The sequence below is a fragment of the Squalius cephalus genome, assembly GCF_949319135.1.
Source record: "Squalius cephalus genome assembly, chromosome: 21".
In the NCBI taxonomy this organism is placed as follows: domain Eukaryota; kingdom Metazoa; phylum Chordata; class Actinopteri; order Cypriniformes; family Leuciscidae; genus Squalius; species Squalius cephalus.
This window is the reverse complement of record NC_137142.1, coordinates 17,600,186-17,612,740: the sequence shown is the minus strand read 5'-3', so window position 1 is coordinate 17,612,740 and position 12,555 is coordinate 17,600,186. Positions and strand designations below refer to the sequence as shown.

Below are 12,555 nucleotides of genomic sequence, written 5' to 3'. Positions count from 1 at the left end.
ATTGTGAATTCCAAGTAATATCAATCAAAATGCAGCTGGGTTGTTTTTATTAAGTAATAACTCAAAAAATACAGGTAACTTACAAAATTAAAGTACATTGAAAGTATGTTTTTTATATATTAAAAGTATTTTTTTGTGTTTTTAGCAAAAGCAGATTAACTCCAACAATCGTTTTTTTGGCAAAAGCAGATAACTCCACATTTCATGTTTCAGAGTTAAACAAAACCAAGTTATTGCTATGATACATAATAAAACACTCGGTTAATCTTTGTAACGTTAATCTCCTCAGCTGACATAGACGCCTGACAAACTTTATTGTTGTGATTACACACAATACAGGGAGCTTTTCCCTCACCACTAACTTTAGCAAGGTTGCGTGAAAAAGTTTCAGCTTTTAGATATCACAGGTTCATCACTTTTAGTCACTGACTTTGTCAGCTTTGATGAAACTGCTCTTAGCTAACAGCCTTGTCACCTAACCTGAATACTGCGCGCTGATTTGCTAAAACTGACTTTTCGGGTTGTGTTCACAACCGAAAGCAAAGGGTGCTTGTCGGTTTCTGCTGTAAAACATGAACTCACGATGCCTTGACAGTGGACAATACCGGCTTTTGTGACAAAACGTGTTTGGGTTCAGTCAATCTTGTCAGGCGTCTATTTCAGCTGAGAAAATTGAGGATGTGGAGAGTGTCAAAATAAAGGTACCGTATATCGATATTTTATATGGCATCGATCCAAATCGATGTATTGTTACATGCCTAATTAGGAATGTAAAAACTTAACATGCAAATAACTAAATGTTTAATAAACTTCAACCCATTTATTCAATTTGACATCTACAAATTATTTTATGAGACTTTTATATAAGGTAAAATTGAATGGTTGATACACACATAACATATAATTCATGACTATTATTATGTGACACAGATCAATGTATTGGGACATGGAAAGTGGAGTCTCACCTCTGAATTGTGGTTTTGTTCTTTGTTCTGGCTCGCCTCCAGTTGCTGCTCTCTCTCTGCCAGTATATATTTCAGCTGGCTTTGCAGACTCTCCAACTGTTCGCTCCGCTCTTTCAATTCCGCTTCCACACTGGCCACCCGAGCTTGAGCCTCTGAAACAGTGCAGTTAGGAAGAGAACACTTATTTCTTATTATTAATTCATCATATAACTGATCTTTTGTCCAAAGCAACACAAGTGCATAAGTGTTTTGCTCAAGGGCACTTTCTTGCAGGATTTAAAGCCCACATAGAACCATTATCTGGCTTTTCCCATTATACAGAAATGATTTGAAGCAATCTGGATCCACCTTGTGATTCTACAATGTGCTTCCTTGCACAAGTGAACCAAGTGAGTGCTGACCTGCATGAGCAGTGGTGTCTTTCTGCTCAAGTTGTGTCTGAAAGCTGTTTCTGCTGCTCTGGGTCTGTCTGAGCTCCTCACTCACTTCCTCCAGATGCTTTTGCAGGGCCTGTTCGCTGCTTATCCAGTTCGCCTACAGGGGACAAACCATAACACAGAAAACACCTGTCAAGTTTGATAGCGCAACTCCGCTGAATTCAAAGTCTTAATGAACAAAGCAAGTTCGAACATGTTAAAATCCCACTAAGTGGATCCACAAAAATGTTAGTACATTTACATTACATTTTATAACAAAACATCAAACCAAGACGTGAAATCTGGGTCATTCCTTGTCAACTCAACCAAAGGTCCATGGCTAAAAATTTTGATTTATTTCTGGTGAAAGAAATACATAAATTAAAAAGAAAGCCAAATATTTAATGTAATGGATGTATATTTACTGAGTAATCCACTAATTTGTAGAGGGGGGTAAAAATGACAATTGTGTTGATAGAAAAAAAGCGAGATACATTTATGGTTTTAATATTATTTGTTCTTCAGATATTCCTCTTTAAAAGAAAGGGGAAAAAAGTGTCAGATGTATGCAAAGTGACTGACATTTGGTGTTTGACCACTGAAAATGTGTACAAATTACCAATTTACTCATGGAGCCACATTGAGATCCCCATATCTCTGGGAATGAACCATATTGGGTCTTAAATTAAGATACCAAAAGAAAAGTTTGTTAAGAATCAGAATCTAAAAGGATATTAAGAGACCTTTAATACTTCTTGAGTTACAGGCATGCAAACTTCAAGTGCTTTTTTGAAGTGTCATTGTTGGTATAAAATGCAACAAAGATGGCTAAAGTCAACAGATTGTACTAATAGACCTACCAATCTCTGTGTAAAAATAAAATAATGATGCTGCCATATTAAGTCATTAAGATTTAAGTCATAAGTCATTTTTACCACCCTGTAAGTTGGTTCCAATGTCATTTTGACCCCCCTGTACAAAATAGTGGATTACTCAGTCAATATACATACATAACATTTAATATTTTGGCTTTCTTCTTCATTTATATTTGTCTTTCTTCAGAAAAAAAAAAGAACAAAATCTAAAATTTGAGCTGGATAAATGTCCAAAATTTGACAATGACCCATCTGCAGACAAATGATGGTAACATTTATCTTCCAATAAAATAAGAAAAAAAACATTATATACATCTTTTTAAATGTAAAATGTGATTTGGTAATATAATATATATAATGCAATTTGATATTTTGATATATTATGAAAAAGGCATTCATATAGTTTTAAGGGTGGCTTAGGCATCCAATTACTTTTTGGAGCCACTGTACATTAAATTCATTCATTTTAGGTCCTGATGTTCATTTAGACTAAATTCTAAACAGGGACTATGCAAACGTAACATGGGAGCATTGACTCTCCAGACATTACTCATGTCTCTCCCATGCAGTACACCATCTAGATGCTCAAAATGAGCTCAGTAAACACTTCAACAAAAGGCAGCTTTCTATCCGGTGGCCTTTTATTTGTAGCAGTGGATCAGCGAGTTTGTTCTCAAAGCTAAAGCCATTTTATCTGGGCTTCCAGTATGAATAATCAGATACTTCTGTCTGAAACTGTACTACTTAGGCAGGCTCACATTCCAAATTGCTCGAAGAAGCACTTTCTTGTAGCTCTGGACATGTTCCAACTCACGGAGCACTGCTGAGCGATCAAACTGGCAATCAAATGTTCTGCCAGCATGTGAAAAATCCCATTAGTAGAGGCACCAGCACTGGGGGGTCAAAGTCTGAGCTGAGCTTTACCAGCAAGCCTAATCAAGCTTCTTTAATACACACACAGATTGCAAGAAACTATGCTTCATACCTGCCGATGTGCAAGGCTAAACAGCCCAGCAAGTGGTAGCAGAATGCTCTAATGAGGCTGGTGCTCATGCTGGGAGAGGTTTTATAAGAATTAGAGTGGCATTTTGAACTCTTTCATAAGAGGCACTGCTTGGGCTATTGTTGTTCAGCAATTTGGTACAAATCTAACTACAATTCAGCAAACTAAACAATAACGGTTGGTGTCTGTGGTGCACAGAATGGTTTAAGAAGGATGTGCTTCTGACCTGCAGCTGGGTCAGCTGTTTCTCAGCTGTGGCAGCTTTAGATTCCAGATTTTTCCTGAGTTGTTCTTCAGCCTGCAAGGCATCATTCTTCTCTACCAGCTCCTTATTCAGCCGAATGCAGTCCTGATGCAGTTTGGCCAATTCAGCATTTTGTCTGATGCACCAAAAAATAATAATAACAATTAAATGGAGAGAAAAAAAAAAAAAAAAAAAAAAACACCATTCTGAACACACCAGTGTAGTATTAAAGTCAACATGAAACACCATTCGCAACACATTTTGCTATTGTAATGTATGTTACGTATCAGAATGGTGCCAGGGACTTGAAGGGATGTAAAAAATAAATAAATAAATTAATTAATTAAATAAAATAAAATAAAAAAAGAAGAAAAGAAAAGAAAAGATTTTTTTAAATATTAATCACTGAAGAATCCCGTTTAAAAAAAATTTGGAACACAAGTAAATAAAACAGTTTGGCCTATTCACTGATAAATTATGAAGACAATAAAAAAATTTGTCATGAAGAATCGTGCACACAAAGATCAGGAATGTGCAAGTTTAAAATAAAAAGAACTAAATTTTTTATAAGGCAACCACAGCTCCTTGGTTCCTATATTTGATATGTCATGCTAGGAAGTCTGTTGCAATGTCATTGGGCAAAGGTTTTGAACATCAAGGTGTGGTCTCTGAAAAAGATAAATTAAGCAAGCAAGACATTTTTGGGTTTGGCAGGAGCTGTAGGTTCATACTTGCTCTCCGTCTGACTGGTGGCTTGGTTAAGCGCATCTCTGAGGATAGAGTTCTCTTGCTGTAGACGGGCCAGCTGAGCATTAGGGCCTTTCTCCAACTGGTCCTGGAGGGCCGAGATCTAAGAATGAACAGAAAGGGCTTAGGCATGTTACGTAAATATCACTAATGTGATTAATTAAAAGCATCTAATCCTGTTAAATTGAATACATTTACCGAATTTGACATTACAACTAATATTAATGACAAAACCACCGCTGGTACAATCTACTACAAATAATAAAAAAAATTGACTTAGTCATACTTAAGTCAATTCATAATTTGAAGTTAATCATATTAATTACCCAAATTACCATGCAATTATTATTTTAATTTACTGTCTTAATAAATATTTTTTTTGCCTGATGTCCTTGCAATTTCATAACTTTTCATATAGTCTTGCTACCATGCAGGTGTACAGTCGAGAATCTGTGCTGAATTCTCACTTTGGCATTGAGCTGCTGAGACTCAGCGAGGTGGTCTTGATAACTGGCCTGCATGCGTGCTTGCAGGGCGATAATGTCCTGCTCTCGCTTGCTCAGCTGAGAGCTCAACCTGGTCTCTACAGATGCCACCTTTGATTTCTCCACAGACAGCTCCTACACACAAACAAACCAAACACATATAACATGTTGAAAATAGGCCATCACAATACTTGTGGCTTCTTGTTCAAGTGCTGTGTGGTGCTTAAACATCTGAGCTGCAAAACAAACATTTGTACACTACTGTTCAAAAGTATGGGGTCGCTATGATATACATATATTTTTAAGAAATTAATACTTTTTTCAGCTAGGACATATTTAAATTGATCAAAATAAATAATCGTATAATGGTACAAAAATAAATGTAACAAACATTTCCTGAAAAGAATCCTAAAAAATGTATCAGGGTTTCCATAAAGATATTAAATAGCACATTTGTTTTCAACATTATTTATAAGAACGTTTCTTGAGCACCAAATCATCATATTAGAATGTTTTCTGAAAGATCATGTGACAATAAAGCCTGCAGTAACAGCCGCTCAAATTCAGCATTAGCATCACTGGAATAAATTACATTTTAAAATAGATTGAAATAGAAAATAGCTGTGAATATTTGTTTTCTACTTATTTGTTTTTTTCTTATTTACATAAATGAGTGAGATCCTTCAAAAACATTACAAAATCTTACCGACCCCAAACTTTTGAATGGTATCATAGGTTCAAACCTGGCAACTGTCAATATGAGACTAAAGCAGAACATTTAATTAAAAGTCAGATTTTCACCTTATAGAGTCCATAATGATAGAGTACTTATGATGCATATCAAACTTATCTTAATGTTTTATACTAGCTTGAGTGTTTCAGGCCTTACTTTAGTCAAATCCCTCAGTCTGCTTTTAGCAGCTGCTGAGTCCTCCTGCTCAGCTGCCAGCTGCTTGTCTCGTTCCTCCAGCTGTTTCTTCAGCACAACCACAGGATCACCCTTCTGTGTGGCCTATAAACATGCACGAAAAACTGTTTAGACAAACTTTTACATGAGTTTTAATAAAGTAATGATGGGTATAATAATACTCACTTAAAATATAAAACAAGAAACATAACTTTAGGAAGTTGGCCATACCTTGTGCCATGTGTCTTGAATAATGCCAGTCTTATCAGACAGAATCTCAATGAGCTTCTGGGCCTCTACTTCAGTGAACTCCATATTCCTCACCGTGGAAAGCAGAGCCTTATAGGGCAGGTACAGTGGGCTGTCTGCGGAGTCTGCAGCCACCGCTAGAGAGGGAGAAAGAGACAAAAAACAGATCAATTATTAAGGTTATGCACGAGTAAAAGGGACACAAATCACAAAAATCACAGAGATAACTGGCATCCACAGAGAAGATACAGTTGCCCCCTTTTGTAGTGCCAGTGTTGTTTTGACGCCGAATCAGAAAGCTAAGAAGTGCTTTGCAGCAGATCAGTCTCTGGCCCAGCACAGTGTATACTAAACTAACTTGTGTTTAAGAGTGAATTTTCCAACCCATTTATTACACTCCTAAACACCCACAGCATAATCAGCATCCAATGCAGATTAGCAGGGTAATAAAATCAAAACAGCCCTGTTGAAGTGCAGCTTCAAGGGAATGAAGTGTACGATACAGTTAACTGGACTCATACAGTGGTGTGTGCATGTGCTGCTATCATGTCCTTTATTGACTCACTTTGTTATTTAGACAGTGCCAGCATGGCACCAGTGTGTGGCACCAGGGTCAGATGGCACCCAGGACTGGCAATAAACTCCTATTGTCCAGTCACTAAAGGCCTTTGTGTGCTCCCCTAATGGAGCAGCTGAGGCAAAAGTATTGTTTGAACAGGGCCAAGAGGGATGAACTTCGTAGAGAGGAGTGGAATTCTGAGTGCATTTGGAAACCCACCTGCACGCTGGCGCAAAACTCTCTGCATTTTCCCATGGCCAAAGCAGTGCAATACCTCATCACAAGTGAGTGGTATTATATATATGAAGAGTTCAGATGGAAAAGCCTCTAAGCGCCATCTGAAATTTTCTTCTAGAATGATAATTTTTATCAAGCTCGTATATTTAAGTTCAGTAATTTCACTTAAATGGCAATGAAAATTTCAGATGGCACTTAGAGGCTTTTGCATCTCTTCATTCAATAGATTAACTAATGAGTGAGGTTGGGTAATTTATCTAGATTTTTTTTGTGGTATTGCTTTATGCCAACTTTAACCATATGTGGTTTTGCACATTTGTGCAAAATAGAAACAAATTAAAGCCAAACTTCAAGGACATGTTGAATGACTATGAAACCATGAAACTCAAACTATCTCATGTGCCTAATAGCCTGTGTACTAGTCTAGCACACACGTGCATGAAATCCAGCACATGAGCAGAAGAATGCAGCTCACTGCCTCAATTCCCCTGTGAGTAGCACTTCAGACATAAACCCACTCTGAGCTCTCTGCAACCAATCAGAGCCAACATCAGCAAATAAGGACTAGTGCTATTCCAACACACCGCCCACAAAGGAAATGGAGCACTTCAGCGCTATTTGTCTGAAGAGACAATCCAGACGGTACTCTGAATTAGATGAATGACATCAGGAAGTAACACGCATATAAACTCCTGAGTCAGCCACTTCACATACACCATATATTCAGGTTTTCCAGGCTCAGCTTGGAGGTTTATTACATGTAAATGTCATCTGTGCGGTCTAGCCAAAACAGTTTTATCTCTGTGTATTTAGGGTCTGGCAAACCAATCAGAAGTATCCTGTTATTGCATACTGAAGCCAAACTTCCTTTAAGACATACCTGGGTCCTACACAAACATTTGGACTGGCTTTTTTCATTTTCCGGGTCTAATATTAGTGTCTACTACATCAACCTGATGATGACAATTTCATTCAATGGACTTAAAGAACTTGCCCTTTTCCAGCAGATTTAGTTCACAGTTGTGACCTAAATAGGATTTTCATTAACAGCAATAATCCTAAAATTCAGCATTAGTAATTAGTTAACTTAAGCTCCAAGGATCTCTCATGCTTGGCTCATTTTGTGCATCTGGCAAGACTTGTGAATTCAGAGATTTTTTAAGTGATGCAGACCGGTCCAATTGATGAATGAATTGTTCAGTGCGATTTGCAAGCTGATTTAACATGTTATATGAAAATAATCAGCTTGTTTTATGAATTGGACACTGCCATCGTGTCTCTTCAGTACAAAATAACGAGGAACAACGTTATTATGAAATGCAGTGGGATGTTATGCTTTGGAATGTAGAAGGTTTCCAAAATAAAAATACTAACATAAAAAGTACATACACTTGAAAAATGTACTTTAAAAAAAAAAAAAAAAAAACTTTATAAGTGTCCACCTCTGATCGATCGCCATTTAAATGATTAATCGCTAAACTTAATACTGCAAAATGCATCTACTCCAGTGGTATAAAGCCATCATGACAGGGTGTGCAGATACCACTCAAAACAGCAGTTTCCTCACAAATTCAATATGTTTTTTACTCTAAATAATAGGCTAGTTGTACAAGCTTCGTGCACATGTATTTTTCCATGTGCGTGTCTGTACTGTATGTGTGTGCATTTGTATGGGAGATACATGTGAGCAAATGGGTTGTTCTGCTATTATAAGTGTTATTTTCTTCCCAAATGTACATCGGATATTGTGCATATTACAGAAAATGTTTAGTTATATACGAAAAATAGTACTTTTATTCAAGTTCCATAACGTTTTGTTTTGCTTGAATTATATCAGAGCCTTTAGAATACTCAGATATTTTCCTTGATTTATAAATGATCTTCCTGGGTAGTTCTTAATATATATTGATATTTTAATAATGATTCACAATAAATATTTTCATTCAATAACAAAACATATAGGATTCTTCATGAACACAGACTATAACCGTCCCAGTGATATCCCATAACGCTATAGCCTTGTTTAGCTTCATTAACTACAGCACAGTCACTTAATTTTTCCTTGTGTGTCTGATGCACTTGTTTTGCTTATGAGCCGTCATGCACCTCAAATCTACACACTGAAATGATGACCATGTGTAATCAACCATCAATACGTTTTTACCAACTAAAACGACAATTAATCGATCATCGATTAATCATTAGCATCCCTAATGCTAATTAAGTGAAATGTCTTATGTTAACAAATTTGAGTTTCAACAAGAACCAGGAGGGGGCAGCCTCCTTTACATCAGCAGGTCTGTGTATCTCTGCCTAGTAATTATCTGACCATTTAATATGTTAGTTTTTGTTGATATAACAGCATACCTGGCTCTGCCTTCTTCTTGGATCCTGCTTTCTTCTTGGGTGGAGCATCCTGTTTGGGCTCTTCTGCTTTGGCCGGCAAAGCAGTCACTGCGGCAGCTTTTGGAGTGCCCACTGGAGGCACTGCCATAACAGGAACCTTTTTGGTAACCATCTCCAATGGAGCCACTGATTTGGGCTGAACCTCAGTAGAAGCAGACTCTGCTTTGACTTTCCTTTTCCTCTTCTCCTTAGGAGATGGGGCAGGTTGGGCATCTTCAGGAGTAGGATGGGATGCAGTAACACCTGTAGCAGCCTTTTGGGAAGGGGCCGGGGCAGGTGTACTAGGTTTTTGTTCAGGTGGAGTGGATTTCTGGGCTTGGGTGGGTGGAGCAGCATTCTGGGCCGGTGGAGAAGATTTCAGGGCAGGGGAATTTGAAGCAGACTTCTGGGATGGAGCAGGTAGAGAGGATTTCTGAGCTGGAGCATTTGCAACAGCCTTTTGGGCTTGTGCAGATTTTTGTGCGGGGACAGGTGGGGCAGCTTTCTGGGCTGGAGCATTTGAAGCAGACTTCTGTGAAGGGGCAGCTGGAACAGATTTTTGGGCTGGGGCAGGAGAAGCGGATTTCTGGGCAGGAGGAGCTGGAGAGGATTTCTGGGCAGGAGGAGCTGGAAAGGATTTCTGGGCAGGAGGAGCTGGAGAGGATTTCTGGGCAGGAGGAGCTGGAGAGGATTTCTGGGCAGGAGGAGCTGGAGAGGATTTCTGGGCAGGAGGAGCTGGAGAGGATTTCTGGGCAGGAGGAGCTGGAGAGGGTTTCTGGGCAGGAGGAGCTGGAGAGGGTTTCTGAGGAGGAGGAGGAGCTTGAGAGGGTTTCTGAACAGGAGGAGCTGGAGAGGATTTGTGGGCAGGAGGAGCTTGAGAGGGTTTCTGAGCAGCAGGAGCTGGAGAAGACTTCTGAGCAGCAGGAGCTGGAGAAGACTTCTGAGCAGCAGGAGCTGGAGAAGACTTCTGAGCAGCAGGAGCTGGAGAAGACTTTTGGGCAGGTGGAGAAGACTTTTGGGCAGGTGGAGAAGACTTTTGGGCAGGTGGAGAAGACTTTTGGGCAGGTGGAGCTGACTTCTGGGCTGGTAGAGTGGGCTTTTGAGAAAAGTTGGATTGGGGAGACTGAGCTGGGGCATCTTGTTTAGGTGCCGGTGCAGCAACTTGTTCAGGGGCAGGAAGAATTAGAGGACTGGGCTCGGCTGGTACTTCTATGACCTCAGGGGTGGCCTCTGACACCAGGAGCTTCCCGTTGGGCTTATCATCCTTTTTCTTACCACGAATTTTCTTCTCTGCTACCTTGTCTTTTTTCTTTTTGTCTGATCGTTGATTGGATTGGGTCTTCCCTTGCTCCTTCCGCTGCTTGGCTATAGCTTCTTCGTAGGAGGTCTCCTTCATGGAAAATGTTGAGACCAGTGCAATCCCAATAGCTGAGAACATCATGAAGCCACCAAACACCACTATTCCAAGGGTCTGAGGATCATAGATGTCCATGACTGCTAGTGTCCTTTCTAAAAAATAAAAAATAAATGGAAGAAGGAAAAAAAGGGTGAGGTTTGTGGTATTTTTATGTCAATATTATCATGTTTTATATATTCAAATAATGTTCCACATAAAGGCTTTTTAAACACAAGAGTGGCACCTTAAGCGTTAGCAATGTCCCAGTAAGGTGAGGCCATCTTACCTTATAGGATTTCCTAGATTTCCTTTATCAAACACATATTTATCGCTTTACTATTTAACAATTTATTCTAAGGACATAAAAGCTGGCTTTTGAATGTTGGCCTGGAGGCAATAAAGTAAGTCTCAAATTTTACACTGCATAATAGACATTCCCTGTTCCAGAAGCATCTAGTTTATTCATTTGGAAAGGAGGTCCATTCAACCAAAAAACAAGTTTATACAGAACCTTACAAGTAGAAAAAAATATACCCAAGCATGCTACCCTCAACTTCTATTACAAAATTTTAACAAAAGCTTCCACCATACAATATGCAAACAATGCATTTAGTAGAAGAGGATCATGCAACCAAAAAAAAGTTTTCTACAGAAACTTGTGAGTAGGAAAAGACATCCAAGTATGCTACCCTCAGCTTCTACTATATTCTTTGAAGAAAAAGCTACATCTATACAGTATGCAAACACTACTTAGTAGAAGACAGTTATGCAACAGAGTTTTCCATTCCACCATGCACTGCTTTCTGCCAAAGCAAATTTCAGTCCTCTTGTGCTGCTTCCATGGGATTCTTGCCATACCAATCTCACACTTCAAATGTGCACCAAAGCATGAATGCATGGTGGCAAAAAAAAAACAAAAAAACTTCATATTCTAGAAACAAGAACAATCTAGACAGCCTTCAGCGCACAATACATACAATAATGTGGTTTAGTGGCAATCTGTAACTTGTACGTAGGAATGCTACATCTCTGGGGAAACAGATGCACTTAGACTGCTCCATTTCGCATAGCCCTTGACTATGTTATATATATATATATATATATATATATACACACACAGAAGACTTACATTGATGAAAAAGCCAAATCAATATTAGGTCAAACAAACATGTATTATGCTAATACCATGACATCCATTTATAATAAACCTGATTACTAAAAGTAAAATGGGCCAATAGGAGATGAGGACCACCTTTAAGTTGTTGATTTCTGTTGTTTCTTACATATTTAAAACCGTTATAGAGAATTAAACTGGGGGGGGGGGGGGCTTTCACAACGTTTTGCTTCGAAAATGAATAAAAAGGCTGATAAATATTAGTTGGAAAAGTGTTTGTTTATACTCCATGCTCGCTTTTGACACCTATTCAAAAGGTAGCTGTTGAATGAATATACAATAAGACATGAAGAGTGAGACAACTCAACAGCTGTAGCTACTTTTCTCCCTGGAACGTGAATGAACTACCCGAATTATGTTTAAACAGTTTTCGGATAATTCTTACAGACATTAAAGCAGTTATAGGAGCTGAAATGTGTATTTAATAGACAGTTTTCATTTGCTAGGTCACAAAGTAAAAGCTGATATTAACTGTCTGCCTACAACGGAGCATCACCCAAAATCAAAATGTGAAACCACTTATTATAGTCATGCCATTCGCTTCGTGACTACTATAAGATGTCTTTAACCCACCTGAGTAACGAGATAGTTAAAGAGGAGGGTAAATAAATGAGAGAGATCAAAGTTTACGTCTAATTGCTACTGAAAACCTTTTAAGCTTTTAATGAATAACGCCATAACAAAAGCTTTAAATCTCACCTCCTCTCGCGGCAGATTTCCGTTGGATGAATAACTTCAGGAAGAGTTTAAACAGAAATGATTATCTCGTGCCTTACCACGCCAGCAAAAAACAAACAAAACAAAAAAACAAAAAAAAATCTTATTCCCAGCTTGAGGAGTCAGTCGATGTCTGTGTGGAGTCGTGGCACTTTCTCGCGCTGGCATTACGCCGGCAGTGGCCCACATTCCGTCC

At 38.6% G+C, this 12,555-nt stretch overlaps 1 protein-coding gene across 3 annotated transcripts in view; it reads right to left on the bottom strand.

Annotated features, from left to right (window-relative positions):
• Nucleotides 1–12,555, bottom strand: part of rrbp1a (ribosome binding protein 1a) — a 21,283-nt gene extending 8,728 nt beyond the window's left edge. For all 3 annotated transcript variants that reach the window (XM_079854559.1, XM_079854560.1, XM_079854561.1), the window contains exons 1-9: nt 12,342–12,555; nt 9,055–10,581; nt 5,874–6,028; nt 5,625–5,747; nt 4,718–4,870; nt 4,235–4,353; nt 3,486–3,639; nt 1,367–1,499; nt 966–1,117 (exon numbers count right to left, since the gene is read on the bottom strand). In XM_079854559.1, the coding sequence (XP_079710685.1) occupies nt 966–1,117; nt 1,367–1,499; nt 3,486–3,639; nt 4,235–4,353; nt 4,718–4,870; nt 5,625–5,747; nt 5,874–6,028; nt 9,055–10,564 (2,499 nt within the window). In that variant the 5' untranslated portion in view covers nt 10,565–10,581; nt 12,342–12,555. The remainder of the gene's footprint in view (nt 1–965; nt 1,118–1,366; nt 1,500–3,485; nt 3,640–4,234; nt 4,354–4,717; nt 4,871–5,624; nt 5,748–5,873; nt 6,029–9,054; nt 10,582–12,341) is intronic.